Source organism: Saccopteryx leptura, chromosome 2 (genome assembly GCF_036850995.1).
Source record: "Saccopteryx leptura isolate mSacLep1 chromosome 2, mSacLep1_pri_phased_curated, whole genome shotgun sequence".
NCBI lineage: Eukaryota > Metazoa > Chordata > Mammalia > Chiroptera > Emballonuridae > Saccopteryx > Saccopteryx leptura.
In genome coordinates this window covers 255,227,058-255,250,425 of record NC_089504.1, presented here as the reverse complement: position 1 = coordinate 255,250,425, position 23,368 = coordinate 255,227,058, and the positions used below count along the sequence as shown (strand labels likewise).

At 46.1% G+C, this 23,368-nt stretch overlaps 1 protein-coding gene across 1 annotated transcript; it reads right to left on the bottom strand.

The window, feature by feature from the left end:
- Nucleotides 1-887: 887 nt before the first annotated feature.
- On the bottom strand, nucleotides 888-21,447 carry SELL (selectin L). The gene is made up of 9 exons (XM_066366020.1): nucleotides 21,299-21,447; nucleotides 20,415-20,484; nucleotides 18,286-18,672; nucleotides 17,220-17,327; nucleotides 13,218-13,403; nucleotides 11,511-11,696; nucleotides 9,588-9,716; nucleotides 5,151-5,169; nucleotides 888-1,409 (listed from the first exon to the last, which is right to left on the bottom strand). Exons 1-9 carry the CDS (start codon nucleotides 21,299-21,301, stop codon nucleotides 1,391-1,393), a joined length of 1,107 nt encoding a protein of 368 aa, XP_066222117.1. The 5' UTR covers nucleotides 21,302-21,447; the 3' UTR covers nucleotides 888-1,390.
- Nucleotides 21,448-23,368: the final 1,921 nt, after the last annotated feature.

Here is a 23,368-nt window from a genome sequence, read left to right as displayed (position 1 = left end):
CCTATAGAAGGGTAACCCGCTGTGTGAAGGGTGGTCTGCATGAACTTCCTATAGAAGGGTAACCCACTGTATAAAGGGTGGTCTGCATGAACTTCCTATAGAAGGGTAACCCGCTGTGTGAAGGGTGGTCTGCATGAACTTCCTATAGGAGGGACCCCACTGTGTGAAGGGTGGTCTGCATGAACTTCCTATAGGAGGGACCCCGCTGTGTGAAGGGTGGTCTGCATGAACTTCCTATAGAAGGGTAACCCGCTGTATAAAGGGTGGTCTGCATGAACTTCCTATAGGAGGGACCCCGCTGTGTGAAGGGTGGTCTGCATGAACTTCCTATAGAAGGGTAACCCGCTGTGTGAAGGGTGGTCTGCATGAACTTCCTATAGGAGGGTACCCCGCTGTGTGAAAGGTAGTCTGCATGAACTTCCTATAAGATTGTACCCTGCCATGTGAAGGGTGGTCTGCATGAACTTCCTATAGGACTGTGCCCCACCGTGTGAAGGGTGGTCTGCATGAACTTTCTATAGGACTGTATTCCCCGTCATGTGAAGGGTGGTCTGCATGAACTTCCTATAGGACTGTACCCCCCATTCATGTGAAGGGTGGTCTGCATGAACTTTCTATAGGAAGGTACCCCCGTCATGTGAAGGGTGGTCTGCCACACCACCCAGCCTGGGCTTGCATGTGCATCAACTATTCCAGGGGTCGGGAATCTATGGCTCACAAGCCAGATGTGGCTCTTTTGATGGCTGCATCTGGCTCACAGACAAATCTTTAATAAAAATAATAATAATAATGTTAAAAATGTAAAACGTTCTCATGTATTACAATCCATTCATTTCCTACCGCTCATGTTCATGGTTGCAGGTGGCTGGAGCCAATCACAGCTGTCCTCCGGGACAACACCAAATTTTTATTGGATAATGCATAATGTACACGGGTTGTTGTATGGCTCTCATGGAATTACATTTTAAAATATGTGGCATTCATGGTTCTCTCAGCCAAAAAGGTTCCTGACCCCTGGACTATTCGCTGCGTTTAGAAGTGTATGTCTTCGGGTACAGCTCTGAGTTGAAACCGGAAACAAAAGTCGAGAAAGAACATGAAACCGGATGTCTTTATGTTTCCATGGTAATCCTTTCCCGGTGGCCTTGTCTGTCCATGGAGAAAAGGATAAAACGCCGAGCTACATAAACCAAAGCAGGGCGGGGGGCGCTGGGAGTGGGGGTACGGGGGCCACAGTGGGAGCAGGAGAAGCGGGCAGTCTCATAGGGATATTCTCAGGTGCAATGAGAGACATGCGTCATCTCGACGGAGGAGATGCCACTGGACAACACTTTTCACGGTGGATCCAGTGATGCGTTAGTATCAAGAATTTTCTGTCACAGAGGGTGGCTTAATACGGGTCATTCATGCTGAATGAAAAACAAGAGAATACCAGTTAAACAAAGGAGCTTACAACCGTGAAAATTAAAGTGTTCGTAGGCAAGGTGAATATTCACTGAAGGGGAGAAGAGTAAGGCAGGTACCTTCAGTGGGTTGGACAACATGCGGGACCTGCCCTGAGGCAGGGAGGCGAGAACTGAAAACCCCAAAGCTGCACCTCTCACGCCTTGCTTGCTCGCCACCCCAGAGGGTGTTGAAAGCGCCCTGACTCGGTGGTTGGGCGGGGCCTGAGGGTCTGTGTCTCTAACAAGCCTCCAGGTGATGCTCAGGCTGCTGGTCCAGGGTGCACAGTTAGAGAAATGTCCGCACCACAGGCTCTGTCTTCAGACCTAATGAGTATGCATGAGTATGCGGGGCGTTGTAGGGGGATTCTGAACAGTGGGAGGTCAGGAAAGTGGAAGAAGACACGCTCCAAAAGGAAGGAGAAATCAGAGAAAATCCAAACTCACAAAAGCTATGGTGATGGCTCTACAGGGCCTGATTCTGCTGGGATATGACTTAGGGAGAAGGTGACAAGTTTAGTCTCATGAAATAAATGACACCTTCTGTGTGTGTGCAACAGTCAGTTGTCTTGTTCTTGGAAAGGATGGGCAGAGCCAAATATGGTGTGTCTTAATAGTGCCTTTCAGGGGAGCACCAGACTCCGAGACTGTTCTCATGATGAACTGCCCTGGGAAACCACAATTCAGCAGCTGCAAACGTGCTTGCCAATACTGAGATAAAAATGTTTCTGAAAACAGAATTTCACGTTGACTCTCCTCTGAGGTTGGCATCATATCTTCCTGTGTATCTTGGGTGTAGCTTTACCCAGGCAGAATTTAGACACAAGAAACCAAATGAGGCGATAAACAGAACCAGTTTGCAGAAGAGTCAAAATAAACCAGCAAGAATCGAAACCACAAATGCCCTAGGAGCCTGTCATTCACCAACCAAAAGCTTGATAGGATTGAACACAGAGGGCTATGAACGTTGTTAGCTCAAGAATTTTAAAAAAGAAATCAATACAGGTGTTGAGTGTGATCGCCTTCATTTTACCTTTGGCTTGTTTGAGAATCACACCCTACTTCTTCTACCACACCCTTCCTCAGTGCCAGTGTACAATGGTTTCAGTGTGAAATATATATATATGTCATATGGCAGTGGGTGTCTGGGACTCACAGCTCTAACCTGGGAAACAAGAGTCCTGAGTTCTAAAAGCGTAAACTCTAAGAACATGATCTTTGGATCTAGGTAGGTGCAGATCTCATAAAGGTTTTCTGTGGTCACCAAACTTTTGTGTTGAAGGAGGCTTTTTCTGAATACAGAATTCATTGACCATTGCCATCATCTGCCTTGTATTTTTCTGATTTAAAAAACAAAACAAAACAAAACACTATGTCTGTCTTCACTCCCCAACTAGATGACCTCCCTGAGGTCAGGGCCATGCCTCTTAGTGTCTCAGTCAAGCCGAGCATTGTCTCTACACAAAGTGTTTGTTAGACAACTGTTAATTGATTTCCTGTAAAAAATCAGCAAACCATCCGGACTTAATGAGGCGATTAGCTTAAAGAGGTCATTAACTTCATGCCAAAACTTTTCCTGTGCCCCAAGGACATCCAAAAAGTTGAAATGATATGCTTCCATCATAGTGATTAAATCTTGAGTTGTTCATGTGGGTAGACGGTGCCAGGAAGACTTTCACCCAGTGGGTGTGACCATAAAAGAAGACTGTAGACCACGTGGATTTCCTGCCCACAGAGATTGGGAGGCCAGCCCCGAGAGGGGTCTAGGATCCATCCACACTAGCAAATGGAAGATAGGGCCAATAAAACAGAGCAGAAGACCTCCGCTGACCCTATGTCCCCATCCAGTTACCCGCCTCCACCCCCCGCCTCTCTCATCTCCTCCTAGCCAAGCTTTTTAAAAGAGATGGCTTGCCTGTTCTGCCTGTATTTTCTCACCCCCATGGATTCCCCGGCCCCTGGCCATTGGACTTCTGTCCGACCTCAACACTGAAATTGCCCCCCCCCCCCCGCCCGCCACCAACACCCTTGTCATATCCAGGGAAAACTCACTGGTTTGCCTGGCAGCCTATGAAACAGTTTCCACTTCCTGACCCCATACTCTCCTCATTTCCCCCCTAACTCCCTGGCAACCTCTTCCCATCCTCCTCTTCCTTGGCAGGCTTGCTTACTGTGCATGTCCTTCTGGGTCCCCCCTTTCTCCCGCATTCTCTCCCATTCTCACACTGCCCCCCCATTCTCACTGCCTGGATGACTGTACATGGTCCTGAGGTGGTGGTGACCTCTTGCAGAGGGAGAGCCTCTCAGTCCACTTCTCCTGCCTCCCAGTGGACTATAGATGCGCCCCGGGCACCGAAAGCTCAATGGGTACAAAACTGCGCCAGGAACCTGCCCCCGGAACTCTCCACTGGGCTCTCCCACCTCAGTGAATAGCCCTGTATCCTATGCAGGGAGCAAGCGCCTCTCAGTTCCCCAGTCAGAACCGTGGCCACACCCTTTGAGTCTTCTCTCTTTCTTTCTTAGCTGTTAGTAACCATGCCCAGTGGATCCTACCTCCTCTGATCTCATGAACTCATCCTCTCTGCTACTTCTCCAGATAGCTTTCACCTAACAAGTTCAAATTCCTCCAAGACAGTTCTTTGCCTCCGAGCTCACTCACTTCCCAAGTTTGTTTACTTTTGTGCAGAGCAATGATCCTCATAGATCAAATGCAAAGAGGCCTGAGATACAAATTTCAGCGTGACATTCGCCTGATTAAAGCCCTGTGCTGATACCCCAAAGACCTCAGGACAAGATCCGTACTCTCTGATACGGCTTGTGAACGGCTCTGTGATCTGACTGCTGACTGCCTTAGGTCTCCTCACTTTCTCTTTTGCACTCTGAGCACAGCCCACCCGTCCTCTAAGTGACAATCTGTGGTTTGTAGGACGGCTGTCTGAGCAGCAACCAACCTTCAGGGACCAGCATGGTTCACATCTAGCATGATAAAAGGAGCTCAGTGTCTAGCTAGGTGCTCACGATGTCACCAAAATCTTATCTTCGAAGTTCCTTTTACTTAGACTCTTCTTAACCTTTCAGAGCAAGTCCCAAAACCCCAGGAGCTGGCTGAGGTTTGGCCATCTCCATTTCTGCCAGACGGGCCAGACACTTTCCCACGCCTGCATCTCTTCTCAGTATGTGTTTCTCCAGTTAAAGGAATCCGAGGTTCAAGACCAAACTAAAATATTGCCTCTTTAGGGAAGCTGCTGGTACAATCTGCGCTCCCCGCTTTTTCCAGACCTCTGAAGGGCAGTGCTTATCGGAGCAGTAGTCACTACCCCCTCGATGCTATGCATTGAGGCCCTGGGAGTCTGGGGTTATATCTGTTTCTGAAAGCCTGGGATACAATAGTTTCTCACCCAATATCTGTTAAATTTTTGGATGTTTCCTGAAGACCATATTCAGTATTGCCCTTATGTTCAGCCAGAACAAGGAAGAAAAAAAATAAAATACACACACACACACACATACACACACGTATCTATATATACAACCCACAGCTTTTAAGGGAGGTTGATAGATTGATTGATTTATCTGTAAATTTCATTTGAATGAGACCCCATGTAAGTAACCAGTAAGGAGTGAGCATTTCTAAGTATAACAGGAAGTATCTTAGGAAGATAAAGAACAGATCAACAGGTGTAGAAACTGCCTGCTGATAAAACTTACCTTGTCTGAGACTTTTTGCCTGAAAATAGAAGAAACAGGAAAATAGCATCAGCAAAAGCAGACAATTGCAAATATTTTTTTTTATTTTTTTATTATTTTTTTATTATTATTTTTTTTTTTCTGAAGCTGGAAACAGGGAGAGACAGACAGACTCCCGCATGCGCCCGACCGGGATCCACCCGGCACACCCACCAGGGGCGGTGCTCTGCCCCCCGGGGGCGATGCTCTGCCCATCCTGGGCGTCGCCATATTGCGACCAGAGCCACTCTAGCGCCTGAGGCAGAGGCCACAGAGCCATGCCCAGCGCCCGGGCCATCTTTGCTCCAATGGAGCCTCGGCTGCGGGAGGGGAAGAGAGAGACAGAGAGGAAAGCGCGGCGGAGGGGTGGAGAAGCAAATGGGCGCTTCTCCTATGTGCCCTGGCCGGGAATCGAACCCGGGTCCTCCGCACGCTAGGCCGACGCTCTACCGCTGAGCCAACCGGCCAGGGCGACAATTTCAAATATTTGAAGTAAAAGTAAAGAGAGACTTCCACCCTCAGAACTGCCTTTTTGAGGTGTACTGTGCATCTACGAAGGAGGACCCCACCTGCCTCAAAGGAGACCCGAGGCACTGCATCAACGGTCTCCTTCAAACAGGGTTCCGTTCCTGATCTCTGCTGCTCATAAGGACAAGCCCAGCCCGAAGTGCCTGATGGTCAGACCCCATCTTCCTGTTCCCGTGTTTCTCCCTTATGGACAGGCCATCCCAGCCCGGCTGCAATTCTTCCCTAGGGGACCTGACTGCCAACACTGTCAGGGCACGTGTCCTTCCACCTCCCACCACGTTCTCTGCGAGAATCCACGGGAGAAATCCCACTCCGGTCTCCGTGGTAGGGGTGGCCAGCGTGTCTTTGTCTCATAAGCACCGTCCGTGGCTGTCATAGCTGGCTCAGTTTCCTCCGCTGACTGGCTGCAAGGACACTCGGAGCCGGACCTGAGACCTTCTCTTACCAAGTGTATGGGCCCGTGTGACAGTACACACATTTTGTGTTCTGATTTCACCCCTTTTTTGGTATAGTACTCTTTGGCCTTCTTTTTCTTACTTTTTAACTGATTGCAACTCGCTGTGTGGAATGCATTTTGTAAATTAGCTGAATTAAAGAAAAAAGCAGAGAATAAATAAGGAGATAAATGAGTACATTGTAGAGTTGAGCTCCAGAGGAAATAAAAGCAAAAGCAAACCAATAAAAGCTTTTTGAGTAGAATTTTAAAAATCACTGGGAAGCAGCATATGTCAAGGACTATAAACTGGAACTCTAGAATCATTCAATCTGGATGCAAATACTATAATACTATCAATAAATACTAATACTAAATAGCTGCACATCCCCGCTCAGCCCAACTTCTTTCTCTGTGACAAAGGCAGGAAATTAAATCTCCCCTGAGTTGGTTAAAAAAAAATTATTCAAAGTATTTAGTGCAGAGCTTAACTCCCATGGATAGTGTTCAATGGATATGTTAAACCTTTAAGAAGTTAGAAGTTAATATTTTAAACATTTCTTCCCAAGTTCAGCCCGCCGATGACATGGACCAGATGCAGTTAAACGAAGAGAATTAAATCTGGCTTAATTTCAGGTTTCTGTTCGTTTGCCTTCACATATATTTCCTTCACATATATTTAGGAACAATAAAACACATAACAATGCACGAGCAAGAATCTGTTCCTTCTGAGCGGGTTTCCTTTTTGAAGAAAAGGGAACTAAGGGGGTGGGCATGTGTTCAGTTTCGTGCCCTGTTCTAGCCCTGTGAGTTGGTTCAGATGGAAGAGTCTTCCAAGCGAGGAAGAAAATAATAGAGCCTAGTTAACCTACAGATCAGTGGGTTTAGGGGGCACCTCTAGCTGGGAGACGGGCTTTGGCCCCTGCTGATATTCATGGACTTGAGAGATTTGGCAGAAAACATTGTTGCCTCACTTTCCTCATTTAACCAAAAGGGAGCAATAACAATAACTCATCAGATAGTGATGATGCGAGGTGGGAAAAAAGTGTTTCTAGACAAGCCTGTGCACAGGGGATCATGTTTCTGGGGCCTGCCCTGCTCCATTCAGGAGAAAGAAACTCAAGTCTGGACGTTGAGACAGTAGGGCAGGGGCCAAAGTGCGGGTTCAGAAGCTCTGTCTCGGGACAGAAGGCTGGGGTCAAGCGTCTGGTCATCTCATTGGCTACGATGCTCTAAATATTCACCTGTCCCCCCTTTCCCAGCTTTCTGAACTCCAGAAGCCTATAAAATCCTCAGAGCTGATGAATACTGTCTATAGCCAGATTTATTGATTTTTTTTTAACTTTTATTCTTAGAAATGCACCCACTACATTGCATTAGAAAATCTCTAGGGGTGTAGCCCGGGAACCTATCCATCACTTCTAACATTGTTTCCATAGGGAAAAACAATAGGCTTCCTGTTTCAGTTAACTTTACACCTAAACTTTTTGGAAGACGTTAGAGATCTCCTTGGACGTTGGAGGTATCAGGAGAGGCTTCAGAAACGAAGGCTATTTGAATGTCCTGTTAGAGACACCCTGACCTTCTACAGAGCCAGTGATCTTTTAGGGCTCCGGCTCTCTCTGTTGGCATAACTGTTACCAACCTAAGTGCCCGTTATCTGCTTCCTGTTTGCCCCACTTCGATTCCCACAGCAAGGGCATGCAGAGCTCAGGTTATCGGTTTGAGATCTTGTACAGAAATGACTCCAAGGTAAAAAATTAAAAAAAAACAACCCCACTGCCTTTTCTCACCCCGGCTCATGAAACAGCCATAGTCAGCTCACCCCCCACCCCCACCCCACCCACTGAATACAGGGGACTAGATGTCTGCTTTTTTTAAAATCTATTAACATTTGTTTTAAAATTTTAGAATTAGGGAATAAATATCCTCCTTCTCCCGGTGAGACATAGCCCCAAAGTCCTTAAAGGTTATCTAGCTCTCCCCTTATCCAGAGGGCTGTGTGTCATCATTACTCACCATCCTTGACCCCTCAGTTCTGCCAGTGTCACCCAAGGTAGGGGCAAGGAGGGGACGGCTGGCATCAGGCTTCGAAGTCTCAATGCAAATGACAATATTTTGCCTTCATGAAATGCTTACATACTTAGTATCCTTCTATAAATTGATGGAACCCAATCTCAGCAAATTCCTAGCAGCAGGAGCAGAGACATTCTAACTGCTCGGTGCTCTCGCGTTAGTTACTGAAGTTCTAGCGCATCCACGGAGCCCCCTCCACTGTCTTTCTGGGCTGGTCAGAAGATGAACCCAGTTCCCTTGTTCTTAAATTTGGGGTGAAAGATCAGATCATTATGGGAGGCCATTAGGAAATGATAGATAATATTCCTGCACTTGCCAGTGAGGATAGCTGGGTGAGGGGCGCAGCCTTTGCATACCATATTCATTGAACAGAATACACAATTAATTTGGTAGAAGTAGAATTAAGATGGCAGTCAACCAACCACAGCCTTTCTATATCATATTCATTGATCAGAATACACAATTAATTCAATGGAAGTAGAATTAAGATGGCAGTCAACCAACCCAATAGAAAGGCAACACAGTGCAGTTGCTTAGCAATTGTTTGGAGGTCACTGATGGTCCCTGACCTTGAAGCTGAGATTTATCAGGAGCTGCCTAATGTGCATGAACTGCAGAGCCTTGAATGATTCTGGCAGGTGGCAGCACGCCCCCAAGGTCTGCCTTAGCCTGTGGTCCCCGTGGGCAGTTTGGTCCCTCTTTAGGGTGTGGACACACTCAGGGGCAGGTGGTGAGTGACACTGTCTCTCCCTGGTGCTGGTCACCTGCTGCTCAGGCAGAGATACTGGCTTCCCGAAGCCACGCTCTCCACAGTCCAGGGTGGAGGGGAAGCCGAGTCTGTGGTGCCCTGTGAGGGTGGTGTCCCTGGTGAACGGACACTGGGGAGAAAGCGTGGGGATTTATCCCGGGACAGTGCGACTAACCCCCCATGTAAGGACCCAGACAAGTATGTGACTCTTGATGAGGTCAGGCTGTTGGGAGCAGGGCCTTGAATGCTTTACTGGACATCAGATTCACTTCCTAAGGGAATCACAGCACTGAACTCAAAGGCTCTTGGAGGACAGCATTTATGCATCCTTTTTTCAGAGTGAAGTAAGAGCAAAGGACCGTGTGTCTGCTACCACCCAAGCAAGGTGCTTTGATGATAGTGGGACTTATTTATTTTTTTTAGGTTTGTTGTATGAAAAACAAAAGCCAGCCTGCGTGTTTTAATGCAAGTGCAGCCCAGGCAGCTTCAGGCCTCTGCGGGGACTGATGTCCACAGAACACAGAGCAGGGAACCCTGCTCTGGTCGGAATCATCCTACTTAGTTTTCTCTGGCTTTCTACATTTCTTTTCTCTGTACAGGTTTACTATTTTCGTAGGAAGGTAAACTCACGCACCTTTTTTTAATCGCCTTGCCAGCCAAATGATAAACGCCAGCCCCAGGGACGCGGTCACCATGACTGCCACCGGGATGAAGAGGGGGTTGTAGTCACCCTCCTTGATCAGGGAGAAGGTCCGGTCCAGTTCTGAAAGAGAAAACCGGGGAGGCAGGTCACAGGAGGCCACGAGCATTGTTCCCCTAGTTCCACATCATGATGTCAGACCTTCCCTCGCTCACATCTCTCAATAATAGTCCGTTTGACGCCCGTGACAGATGAGGAAACCAGCCGTGTCGAGTCTACGGCAGAAGCAAAGACCAGATCGCTTCTCTAGCCCAATGCCTATAGAACCTCAGGTCCCAGGTTTGAGATTCATGGAATTTCTGGGAGATGCACCTAAAAATATTGTCACGACGCGGGCCATCGTTGTCTTTAGCTCCGTGGCCTCGTTCAGTGGCTGGGACTCTAAATCACAGAGAAGAGCTGGAAAGTTGGCATGGGTGCAGGAAAAATAAAAGCCAGGGATTGGACCCAGATAACTTATCAATCACAGGACACTAGGAAGGCTTTTACTTTGAAGCCATTGTGCAAACACATGCACTTGGTGTGCATGCCAAGCAGCTGCCCTGATCTGTCTGTCAAATGGTCCAGTCTGCCCACTGCTCCCACTTCCCTTGCAAACACGGAAAGGGCTATATCTCTATATCCTCTTGTAAGCATAAACCAAGTTCATTTGGAAACCTTTATTGAAAAAAAATTTTTTTAAACCACTGTAAAAAGATCTCTAATCTGATAGCACCAGTTAAAGGAGCTTCCTGTAGCATATTGGCGCAGGGTCTGATGGTATCCCTTATTCTTCACATTACTTTAAGGGTCTTCCGTGCCCACACCCAACTATATCATGGAAGGAGGCTCCAGTTCCCAGAGGGTCTAAACAGAGGGGTACCTGTTGGCTTCATGAGGATGAGGAAATAGCCACTAGCCCAGCCTTAAAAAGAAAGGTCCCATAGCCTGATAGTCCTTCCCCAAAGACTCCACACCTCCTTCCTGATGCCCCGCCCCACTGAGATGAGCTTCTCAAAAAACTTCCCCAGATCCTGCCATTTAAAGACTTTTGTCAAGGGGCACAAAGAAAACCAGATAGAAGATGACAGAAGAAAATTTGACTTTGGGTGATGGGTATGCAACATAATCAAATGTCAAAATAACCTGGAAATGTTTTCTCTGAACCTATGTACCATGATTGATCAATGTCACCCCATTAAAATTAATAAAAAAAATTTTAAAAATACACAACTTGAAAGTTTTTTAAAATAAATAAATAAATGGAAAAAATCTCATTTCTTTCAAGACAATAAAATCTAAAGATTCTCTAAAATAAAATAAAATAAAAGACTTTTGTCCTGGTTGCAGATGGCCTCGGAAGTAGACATGAAAAGCTAGTCTTTTCTGTGCTAATTTTACGTAGATTTATTTAGAACCTGTTGCCAGGCACCATGTTGGGTGGAGAGTATAGACAGATGAAGGAGACCAGTCCTTGTACACAGATCTGGGATGCATGGGCTTAATGGTCATTGAAAATTCTACTACTTAGGGAATTACACGTTTATCAGTGACATTTGTAGCAGCATTTTAATGGGCTAACAGAGAAGTGAGATTGCACTGGAATAGAAGAATGGATAAAATAGAAGCCAGCAGACACACTGAGTTTAGATCTTAAGGATTAAGATGCGAGGAGTTGATAATTGGCTGGAAAAACCAAAATGGCTGTCCCTGAAGAAAGAGGCCAGAATAGTCAAGGGTTATGTCATAAATTTATATGTACAAATTTGTTTTTAAGATACATGCATTTAGCAAAGCAAAATATAAAAACTCAATAGGTCTCTCCCCACCATTTGCTCCATCTTTCAAGTCTCAGTATATTGGGGCAAACTGACTCACTTTGACATATAGGACTAGGGCTCGACCAGTTTCCAGATGATCCACAAATGGTTTTCTTGTCCCCGATTAACTCTGTTCCTTCTGAGCAGGTGAAAGTACAGGTGGAGTTAAAGCTGAAGTTGTCCAGGGGGTGACTGCAATCGATGGTCCCCGCATTAGGTGCTGTTAGAGGCTCACACTGAATCACTTCAACAAAAAAGAAAAACGAGAAAAATCTGAGCAGAGACCCTGTCTTGACCAGAAGTTTTGAGGCAAAGCTACCTGATGCAACCGTGCAAACATCCACAGGACTCCAGACATTTCTGATCTAGAAACTGCTTTTGATAATGCTCCCAGACTTATTCTCTTGAGAATGATGGAGAGTGGCGAGTCAGGGGAAGCCAGAAGGGCATGGGAAGCCTTTGGGGGGGGTGGAGAGAGAAGGGGATGATAGGCCCCCTGGGTGTCGCTATCCACCTCTACTGCAAGGGAGAGCTTGCAGCAAGTGGAACGTCTCTGTGAGTACAGAGAATTTCCACTCTTTCACCTGTTCTGAAGCCTACCCAAGCAATTTTGAAAAACATCCCAATTCTCTGAAGAAAGCTTTTATAAAATTCTGCAGGTTGGTCAATTTAGTGCTAATTGTTCAAGAAACAAGTTTTGCCCTGGCCAGTTGGCTCAGTAGTAGAGCATTGGCCTGGCATGTGGATGTCCTGGGTTCAACCCCTGGTCAGGACACACAGAAGAAGCACCCATCTGCTTCTCTACTCCCACCTCTCGCTTTTCTCCCCCCCCTTCCCCTTCTGCAGCCATGGCTCAATTGGAGCGAGTTGGCCACAGGCACTGAGGATGGCTACATGGCCTCCATCTCAGGTGCTAAGAAGAGCTCATTTGCTGAGCAACAGAGCAACACTTCAGATGGGCAGAGCATCACCCCCTAGTGGGTCTGCTGGGTGGATCTCGATTGGGGGCACATATGGGAGTCTGTCTCTCTGCCTCCCTTCCTCTAACTGAATAAAAAAAAAAGAAATTATTTTGACAGTTCTTTGGAGAATTAAACCACTTTAAACTAGTGTGTCAGAAGCACAAAGGTAAAAAAATGTAACCAAAAACTTCACAAGTTCAGACGCTGCCAGTCTTCTCCTGCAAAGGGATAATCTAGACAGTTTAAAAAGAAAACGTCTACCATATGTCAAATGAAAAAAAAAATCAACACGTTGTATTTTTGTTTTCTACAGCAGTTGTTATTCTCCTGAGATTTCATGGAGGAGAAAAAATAATAAATGATTTTGAAAATACACAAATAAAACAATTTAAAAAAAGACCTCTACTCTCTGAGAAGGAAATCGGTTGGTGTTAAGTAGGACACCACATAAAACAGGTGTTACTGAGAGAAGAGAGCAACCAAAATTTAACTTGAGGCTCAGCAAGACTGAACATTTATGCCTTGACAATTAGAAGAGAGAAAAAAAGATACAGGGTAACCGCACCGATCGCTGAAAACCACTCACTACTGCGAGACGGCTTCAGAGGTATTTGGTTGTTATTTTTTATTTGCAGTTTTTCTGTTTTGATTTTAGTAACAGTTACCGCTCACAGGAGAGTCGAAGGTTAAACTGGGCTCCAAAAGGGAATACAGACTTTTCAGTGAGACTTGACTGCGTTCGCCCAGTCTGTAAACGCACGGCAGCCATGACAACGCCTCCGGTCAGAAGAGCGGTCACTCACCTTGACAGGCTGGTTCTGGAGAGGACCAGCTTCCAGAGGGCCCACAAGTGGCTTCTCGGGTGCCAATGAGGTCTGTCCCCTCTGAGCACTGGAAGGCACACTGGGAGCTGTAGCTGAAGTTTCCAAAAGGGTGTATACAGGCCATGGTGCCCAGCTCTGGACCGTCCAAAGGCGCACACTGAGTCACTGCGGTAAGAAAGGAAAGAGCAGAGGGCAGTGGGAAGGGGGCCTGATGTCTGGGGCTGAACAAGCTCGGCTGTTTGATAACTGAGCACCTTTGAGCAAGGTCGCCGAAGCTCTCCGCCTCCAGATTCTCCAACTGTGAGAGAGGAATCATGCCAGCTGTATGAACGTCCTAGGGTTGACGTGGGCATTCAATGCTTAGTGCATTAGAATAGAGCCTGACTCATGGGAAGTGTTCATTAAACATTAGCTAATTTCCTTCTTATCTTTGGCCTTGCCTGGGAAGCGAGTTTCTAAACCTAGATAGGTTTAAGTGGAAAGGACCGGCACAGTTTGGCAAGTACTGTCACATAGGTGCGCCCCCAGGATATTAGTGTTGGGAGTAGAAAGAGTAGGTGTCCATATTTAGTCTTCTTTATAAGGGGGTGGGTGGGGGGGAGCTTGAAAAGGCATCTCTGCCTGGGTTCTGTCTTCGCCCTCCCTAGCTCAGTTTCAGGACTTCAGTTCTGACTTTGACAGTCCTCTGCAGAAGCTGTATCTATTGCCCTGATCTGATTGGCGGTGACGAGATCAAACAAAGACTCAAAAATCAGTCATTGCATTCTCAGCCTTGCCATACCATTTGGGCAAATATTGCAGCTCTCTTGCCTCCTAGCTTATTAAATTTGAGCAATCATTGTGATCTTGCTCTTGAGAGTCCAATAAAGAATGGTTCTAAGGAATTGGAGGAATTTTTATATTTTTCATATATAGTCCAAGTCCAAGTTAAAGTAAATTACACTGTGCAACTCACTTCACGCCCACAAGCCAGTGCATCACATATTCCAGCCACAGTCTCCACCTCACAGGTGCAATGATAAGTAAGATACTCCTTGATCTCAGGTTGCTATTGGTCTCCCAGGGGACACAGACAAGTAAACAGAGGACTTCATCAAATGTGAGATAAGTAAGAGAGATGTATGTGTAGGTATTAAAACAAAAAATAGGGATATTTGGCCTGTTTTAGGGATACTCAGAAAGCTTCCTGAAAGAAACAGTCGCTGAACTATGTCTTCAAGATAAACAGGTAGATTAGCCATGTGCAAAATAAGAGAGAAATCCAGGAGCAAGTCAAGGAGACACAAAGCTGAGTTAGTCAGCGTGGAGAACTGCAAGCATGCTGGTGTTACTAGAAGGAAAGAGGAGACAGGGACTATGTGAAATGCGATCAGAAAGAAAGTTGGATCTAAGGCAAAATGCTCTTAATCTTCTTCCATTGATTTAGTGAGCACCTACTATACATGGACATTACTCTGGCCCTTGAAGAGTTTAGTTTTTTGTTTGTTTTTTTTGTATTTTTCTGAAGTTGGAAACAGGGAGGCAGTCAGACAGACTCCCGCATGTGCCCGACCGGGATCCACCCGGCATGCCCACCAGGGGGCGATGCTCCACCCATCTGGGGCGTTGCTCTGTTGCAACCAGAGCCATTCTAGTGCCTGAGGCAGAGACCACAGAGCCATCCTCAGCACCCGGGCCAACTTTGCTCCAATGGAGCCTTGGCTGCGGGAGAGGAAGAGAGAGACAGAGAGGAAGAAGAGGGGGAGGGGTGGAGAAGTAGATGGGTGCTTCTCCTGTGTGCCCTGGCCTGGAATCGACCCTGGGACTCCTGCACACCAGGCTGATGCTCTACCACTGAGCCAACCGGCCAGGGCCAAGAGTTTAGATTTTTATCCTGCAAGACAAGCAATAGGTAGAAATCTAAGGTTAGGATGGTCACATATATGTGATACTTGTTTGATTGTTTTCAATCGATCAGCCTGCCCCGTCGCATGAATAGTATATTTGAAGGGCACTAACTTAAAAGTCCTAGACCTTAGCTCAAAAATTAACTGCAAAGATCTTGGAGGAAGTTGATGAGGGCCATAGTCGTAGTAGAATCAACAAAGAGGAGACAGATTGGAAAATAATAATGTATAAAAGTTAGTAGTGTGTTACTTTGCAGGTGGGGAAGGTTGGTGAGAGGGTTTCATACCAGAGTGCGTGTATCAGTGGTGGTGGCGGCACATAGGGAGATTAGGTGGGCTGGCTGGGAGCGGCAATTTTATAGCCCTTTGGGCATCTCAAGGATGCGCTTAGCAGTTTTGGAGTTCAGTGCTAGAAACATGGTCCATCTGAAGCTCCCATAAATTTATGAGCTCACAAAAGTCTGTAAGTTTGGCCAAAGGGGGGCTTATAGAGACAAAAGAGCAACAGACACAAGATAGATGAGGAATGACAATAGTGTAGGGACTTGGATCGGTGCCTATGAAGAAAACCGAAGAGAGAGATGATCACAGGTGGAAAGAAAAACAGGAAAGAGTGATGTGATGGGAGCCAAGAACAAAAAAGATTAAAATATTCAACAGGGAGTGGAAGGGACACAGCAGCGATACAAGAATGAAAAAGCAAAGTTTTGGAATGGAGCGAGGGTGGAGTGTTGGCTAGGAGTCATGGCTCTGCCACCGAGTAGGACTGAGTGAGGTCGCCTCCAGTTGGTTGACATATATAGGCACCTCAGCTTTCGTTCTTTATCTAGTCTTGACAAACATTGCATCCTTTTTCTCCTTATAATTTTTTTATTTTATTTTATGCCCCAGATACTTCAAACATGGTTTTGAAACTCAACCTGTATCAGTCAAAGGATTTGATGTGTCTTTCAGTAGTGAGCTGACTGGGTCAGAGACTGCGTCTTTGAACCTGCGTATTCTTTCCTTTCTGATTGACTTCAACAGACTCCTGATGATGCTCTCCATCTTCTCTCTTTTTGCTATCCAACCCATCTCATGCCCTGTCTGCTTCTAGGACAATTGCCCTAAACGCAGGTGTTAAGATACTAAGTGGCAAAAACAAACAAACAAGCAAACAAAACAAAACAAACACCTAAAAACCTAAGACACAAACAGGAGTACAGTGATTACCAGAGGAAAGCGGGTGGGGGAGGTACAAGAGGGGAAAGGCGGATAAGTGGGAAGGAGTTGGGTCAGAGTGGTGAACACACCACACCATAAATATACAGATGGTGTGTTATAGAATTGTACACCTGAAACCTATATGATTTTATTAACCAATGTCACCCCAATAAACCCAACAATAAAAAAAAAAAGATGCTCAGTAGCCTCCATTGTCAGAGGCCAGATTGCTTCATTAGGTGATTTCTAGTTTTTGCAAGCTTACCCCAGCCTATCTTGCCTTCCATCAAACTAAATTATGAGCATATATAATTTCCACTAGTTAATTGCAAATCCTTTCAGGGCGGAATCTATAATAAGCCTGCCTTTATGTCTTCTGAAACACCCAGCCCAAATAAATGTGTTGGGTTTCTTATTAAGTACCTCTGACCTCTATGTACGATATATCATTATGAGAACTTTTCTTTTTGGCCTTGCCCTGTCATGGCTTTGAGGATTACATTAACGAGCAAGATTACCCTTCTGGGGATCCCCCCTCCTAATAATAAATGCTTTAGTCTCTCTCAGACTTTAGAATTGTGATAAATCCAACAAGCTCACTAGATGGTGAGTTTCGAAGGGCAGGAGGCAACCACGCCCAATTCAGGATTGTAACCCTTTCGGCCACGCTCTTTGTAGCACTTGGAGAGACTTGAGAAGTTCACTGAAACTCCGTCCTGACTTACGAAATCTTGGCGGAAAGGTACCAGTGTTGTGCAAGCATGGCCTTGTGATCAAAACTTCTCATTTCTCAGAATGACTAGTGTCATCTTGTCCCAAGTGACTTCCAAAACCTGTAGTCACTCGTGTCACCGTATGCAGGAGAAAACAAAGAGGAAGGGAAGGGGCTTACCGAACTGGCACTGGGGCCCATGAAACCCCGCGTGACAGACGCAGGTGTGATTGTTGATGGTTTCCACACATTCGCCATGACCGCTGCATGACCAGGACTGACAAGAAGCTTCAAGGGGATCAGAGAGAAATTATTTTAATGTCACTACTTTTTAGTACTTTTCAGTCAGTTTTGGGTTTTTTTAGACATGGATAACTTTTTGGCTGAGACTTGTAATAAGCAGGAAACCTTTATTTGTACGTTCATAGTACCTTTGCGTAAAAACCACACACTGTGATTTTTATTTACATAGGACACTGGCCATATAGCCACAGACGTTCATTTTTAGCATGAATTTACCAATGCTAATGCTCTGTAACATTTTGGGGGAACTTAGTGACATACTGGTTGAAATTCTTAAAAAATATTTTATTTTTAACGTAATAAGCAGATTAAACAATGCCCTTGACTCCAATCATTTCTGTAGTCAGGTTGCTTGGCAATCCCTTTCTTCACAGAAAGATCTCTAGAAAGATTTCAAAAATCCAAATTTGCTAAATTAATAGGGAGTCTAATTTACCATGGACCAAAATAACTGTCTTACTGTTAAAAATATGACTTGGAAAAATCTGGACTTTTCAGAACTGTCTTAATAATCTTTATGGAAATTCTATATATACCACAGATGATAAAACACCACCATGTTTCATATATAGAATTGTAGGATCAGGCCGTGCGGGAAGGGAGACACCAGGTCCCCTCCTTTACATTGAGGAAACTGAGGTCACGTGAGCCTAACCTCCCGCACTTCCCTTATTCTCCGGGACACTGATTGTGTAGTTCTTCCCCCTTCTGCACTTATCACCTTGATGTGGGATTAACTTAGGGGTATAATGTTGGGGCGTTGGGACCAGCCTCAAGTGCTCAGCCGTGACAGGATCTGAGCTGACTCGGAGGAGTGGACTGATTTTAGAATGGAGCACAAACACTGTCTTCCCCAGCATCTCCACGAGCTGAGTGAGTCCCAGGACTCGCTCAATCTGGCCCCTCCCCCGGCAGCAGCGGAGTGGGTCTGGTCCCGCCCTACCTGTGTAACAGAGGGCCACCTTTGGTTTGTGGCAGGCGTCATCATTCCACTTGCCGGCGTCTTTGCTCCTCTTGATGTACATCTCCACGCAGTCCTCTTTCGATTTCTTGTTGTTGGGCTCCCCGTCGCCCCAGTTCTCGGCTTCTTTGGTCAGGGACTTGTTGGTCCCCACCCACGTCCACACCCTTCCAATCTTCCGTATCCCGATCCAGTAGTAGGTGCGGCTGAAGGGAAGCGTCCTGTTCAGGTACTCGATCTCCCCCTTGTTTTGTATGGCAACTAAATCGGTGTAATTCTTCTGGCAGAACTTTCTAGCATTTGCCCAGTTCATGGGTTTTTCGGAATAATGGTAAGTCCAGCAGTCGGTTCCATGGTACGCCGTGAAATCTGAAAGACATCAGCGTGAACGAGTCACAGTTGCAGCTGAACACCAGCTAGAGCTTAATCCAGGCTGAGCCCGCCTCTGAGAGAGGAGGAACCTGACACCTCAGGGGTGTCAGTTACGCCCTGGCCTCCCACAGTTAGTCAGGTTTGAAGTAGAAGCTACACCTCTGGGTTCCACTTTTCACCATAACATAGAAGACTTTTGCACACAGCTTTATTTTAGACAAATTCTGGCGGCCTTCTAGATTTATTTTCATGATATAGTTTTTTTTTTCCTCAAAATCCTTTCAAGTGAAAGGTAACCAACCTATTTTTTTTTTTTTTTTTTTTTTTTTTTTTTTTTTTTTTTTTTTGTATTTTTCCGAAGCTAGAAACGGGGAGAGACAGTCAGACAGACTCCCGCATGCGCCAGACCGGGATCCACCCGGCACGCCCACCAGGGGGCGACGCTCTGCTCACCAGGGGGTGATGCTCTGCCCTCCAGGGCATCGCTCTGCCTCAACCAGAGCCACTCTAGCGCCTGGGGCAGAGGCCAAGGAGCCATCCCCAGCGCCCGGGCCATCTTTGCTCCAATGGAGCCTCGGCTGCGGGAGGGGAAGAGAGAGACAGAGTGGAAGGAGAGGGGGAGGGGTGGAGAAGCAGATGGGCGCTTCTCCTGTGTGCCCTGGCCGAGAATCGAACCCGGGACTTCTGCACGCCAGGCCGACGCTCTACCACTGAGCCAACCGGCCAGGGCCCAACCTATTTTAGAAATTCATATTTATCTTAGTAGCCGTCAACCATTTAAAATTCAGTATAAAATCATAAATCTCTAAGATTTACTGTCTATACCATGGAGAAAGACCAAAACAAACAAACAAAATCCAATTTTACAGTCTCCTAAAGATTCTGAACAAGGGAAAACAGCTGCAAAGAAAACATCATTAATCTTGATCAAATTAAACATATCCCAAACAAGACAGATCGGATTCGTGAGTAAAGAAGGTCGTAAAATAAACATTGGGACCAGAGTTTTGAAGGAGCGTGTCACTAGAATGTGAGTTCGAGAGGGAGGAAACTGTTTTGCTCCCTGTGGCACCCTCAGTGCCTAGAACGGAGCTTGGCACATTGCAGGGGCTCCCAAGGGTCCCAGGTGGCATGAGGCAGACATGGAGTAAGGAATGTGGGAGGGGGCAGAGGAAACCACAGGTGGTTGGCCGGTTGGCCGGAGAGGAAACTCCAAGCTAGGGAGTAAGCAGACAGTTTGCTTAGGAAATGGAAAAGAAAGTTCAAAACAATCATTGAACAGTCTTCAAGAATCAGACGCAAAACTTGTCATAACAATGGGAGAAGGATAAAAAAAAATCCGTGCAGGGCCTGCCCTTAAAGAGCTCACCCTTGAATCATACCAATGACATCAATGTCCACTGAACTATTGACAAATAACAGAGAGCACCACCGGGCTGAATAGTTGCAGCGGATTGTAAGTTTCCTATGAGGTGTTTCTTAATTGCCCTTATCCCATCATAACTAAGATCTTTGGGGGTTTGTCAGAATTTGGATCGTTGCAGCAAAGGGTGTGGCAAGCTCAGGAGGTTTCTGGGAAAGGACTAAAGGTGAGAGGAAGAAAGATCTTCACAGAGGGGGTAGAATGAACAGCTATCTACCTCAAAGTTTCCCTCGTGACTATATACACCCAGTGGGTATTTAAGAAAAACAAGCAAGTAAGAAAAAGTCTCAGCAAAATACAAAACAGCAGCACGTACCACAACAGAGCACTGTCCACACCCACAACTTGAAGACCCTCTGAGCACTCTGACATTTCCATGGAAATCTCTGCAAGGAAAATACAAGATTTTTACTTTTCAATCGCATATTTACAGCCCCTAGAGGAGGCTCCGACAGCTTTCTTAAGGTGCAAAACAAAACACGTGCTTTCTGAACCTGGCCAAAGTAACTGATTTCTCAGACATGGATAAAAGAGCAGCATGAAATTTGCCCCTCAAACTGATGCTTGGCTCTTCCATGTTCCTGTGTTAGCCTCCAGTTGCTGATTGTTACTTCTCTGATGTTTTTTTTTCTACATTTCAGTAAATTTTTTGTACCTACTCTTCTGCTGGGCTGTTAGATGAAATGATTTGACACTTAATATATATTATTTTAAAGTGTGCATTGGTGCTTAATGGACTATTGTCTAGAGTTAATGTTAAAATCTCCCACTTGATTCTGATGGGTCAGTGTCAGTGCTTCAAATACCTGAAAGACACCAGCAAAGGAAAGCAGTTCAAGTTCAATTTTTTTTTCAGCTGAAAAGAAATGCATTTTGAGCAACTCAGAGGACAAGACCACAACTCTTCTGCACACCTTAAAACCCTATAGTCTCACCTCTCAAGTCCCCGCAGTGTCGGGTTGCAAAAGGGCTTATTTCAACAAGATAGTATTTCAAGAAGCTCCCACTCCCAGGAGACAAGCCAAGGAGAAGAAATGAGCCCTCTGAGAGGAGGGATTCTAGGAGCAGGGTTAGTTCTTGGCTTTTTTTTTTTAAACCAAAAATGAAATGTATTGCCTCCTGCTCTTTGCCACCTGCTTCTGCAATCCCAAGAGGAGGTCCTCCCTGTGCGTCTGAAACTCTTTTAGGCTGAAAGCTCACCATGGCTTGGCTTTGCACGGTCCTCCCCCGTTTGGCTGTTCCGTGGCTTCACCTGTCCGCTCAGCTGAAGGGTTCTCAGGTCCTGCCCCAAGGCGAGGCGTGGGTGCCGCAGGCACGGCTCTGTGTCACCGTGTCACCAGAGGGCTTGCTTGCTTTCTTTTCTCTAGCCCAACCTCACATCCTCCCCCTCCCCCACTTCCCCACCTCTTTCCTAGTCTGACCTCTGTTCCCTCCCCTAAGAAAACAAGAGCTGCTGACCAAAGGTATTGTTGAGTCTCTGTTTCCATCCTTCCCTCTCTCCTTCTCTCCTTCCTTTCTTACCTGCCCCCTTCCCTCCCTCCTTCCTTTCTTTCTGCCTTCCCTCTTTTTTTCCTTCCTTTTCTCCTCCTCCTCCCTCCCTCTCTCCCTCCCTTCCTTTCTTCTTCTCTTCCAATCGTCCTCTCTCCATCTCTCTGTCTCTCTCTCATTTCTTTTTTTTTAATTTTTTTAAAATTTATTTATTAAATTTAATGCAGTGACATTGATAAATCAGGGTACATATGTTGAGAGAAAACATCTCTAGATTATTTTGATATTTGATTGTGCTGTATACCTTTCCCCCAAAGTTAAATTGTCTTCTGTCACCTTCTCTCTCATTTCTTTTTTTTTCTTTTTTATAAACACTAGACTAACTCTTGGCTATCCACGGTAGCGGGCCCTGACAACTGCAAACACTATGCAATTGAAAACAATTTCAGACAAATTCACAATGTCTCTTCAACTTCGGTCCTGCTACCAACCGACTTGATTGACTTTAGTCCTTTCTCCTTGCTCACCCCCTAGTGGAGGTCCTCATTAATGGCACCCCCTAAAGGTGAGCCCTGAACAAAGCAAAGCAGCTCAAACTTGTTACCCTCGGGGTTTAGAAGCCTGCAAATACCTTTATATGTATTTACGGAGAGTATAATGCAAAGAGGATGAACTGCATATGAAATTAGGACCCGTGTGATGGAGGGTGGTGGAAAGGGAGAGTCACTGACATAAACACATTTGCATTTTTAAAAAGATCATAGTAAGAACAGCATTAACAATAAAGCTCAACAGTCCATATTTATTACCTTATTTAATCTTTATAAAGATTAAATATAGGCCCTGTCCAGTTGGCTCAGTGGTAGGGCATCAGCCAGTGTATGGAAGTCCTCATTTGATTCCTGGTCAGGGCCCACAGGAGAAGCGACCCTTTGCTTCTCCACCCTTCCCCCTCTCCTTTCTCTCTATCTCTCTCTTCCCCTCCTACAGCCATGGGTCTAATGAGCAAGTTGGCCCTGGGTGCTGAGGATGGCTCCATGGCCTCTGCCTCAGGTGCTATAATAGCTCGGTTGCAGAGGAACAGAGCAGTAGCCCCAGATATGGGCAGAACATCAGCCCTAGATGGGGGTTACCCAGGGGATCCCAGCTGGGGCACATGCGGGAGTCTGTATCTCCACCTCCCTGCCTCTTGCTTGATAAAAGAAAAATATTAAATACAATAATACTCCCCAGTAGGTTTGTTTTTTTTTTTAACAGAGACAGAGAGAGAGTCAGAGAGAGGGATAGATAGGGACAGACAGGAACGGAGAGAGATGAGAAGCATCAGTCATTAGTTTTTCGTTGCGACACCTTAGATGTTCATTGATTGCTTTCTCATATGTGCCTTGACCACGGGCTTTCAGCAGACCGAGTAACCCCCCTTGCTCAAGCCAGCAACCATGGGTCCAAGCTGGTGAGCTCTGCTCAAACCAGATGAGCCCGCACTCAAGCTGGCGACCTCGGGGTCTCGAACCTGGGTCCTCCACATCCCAGTCTGATGCTCTATCCACTATGCCACCGCCTGGTCAGGCCCAGTGGGTACTATACATATTAATACCCCCATTTTATAAAGTCTCAGAAGGGTTAAGAAAGTTGCCTTCATCACATGGCTGGGAAGAGGCACAGGTAGGTTTGGACCCTAAGCCTATGATTCTGCTTATTGAGCTGCACTTCCAGAATGTTAAGAGTGGGGACACACTGGAGCCGAGGAGACCTGTGGAGTGCCAGTCTCCAACTGTACTC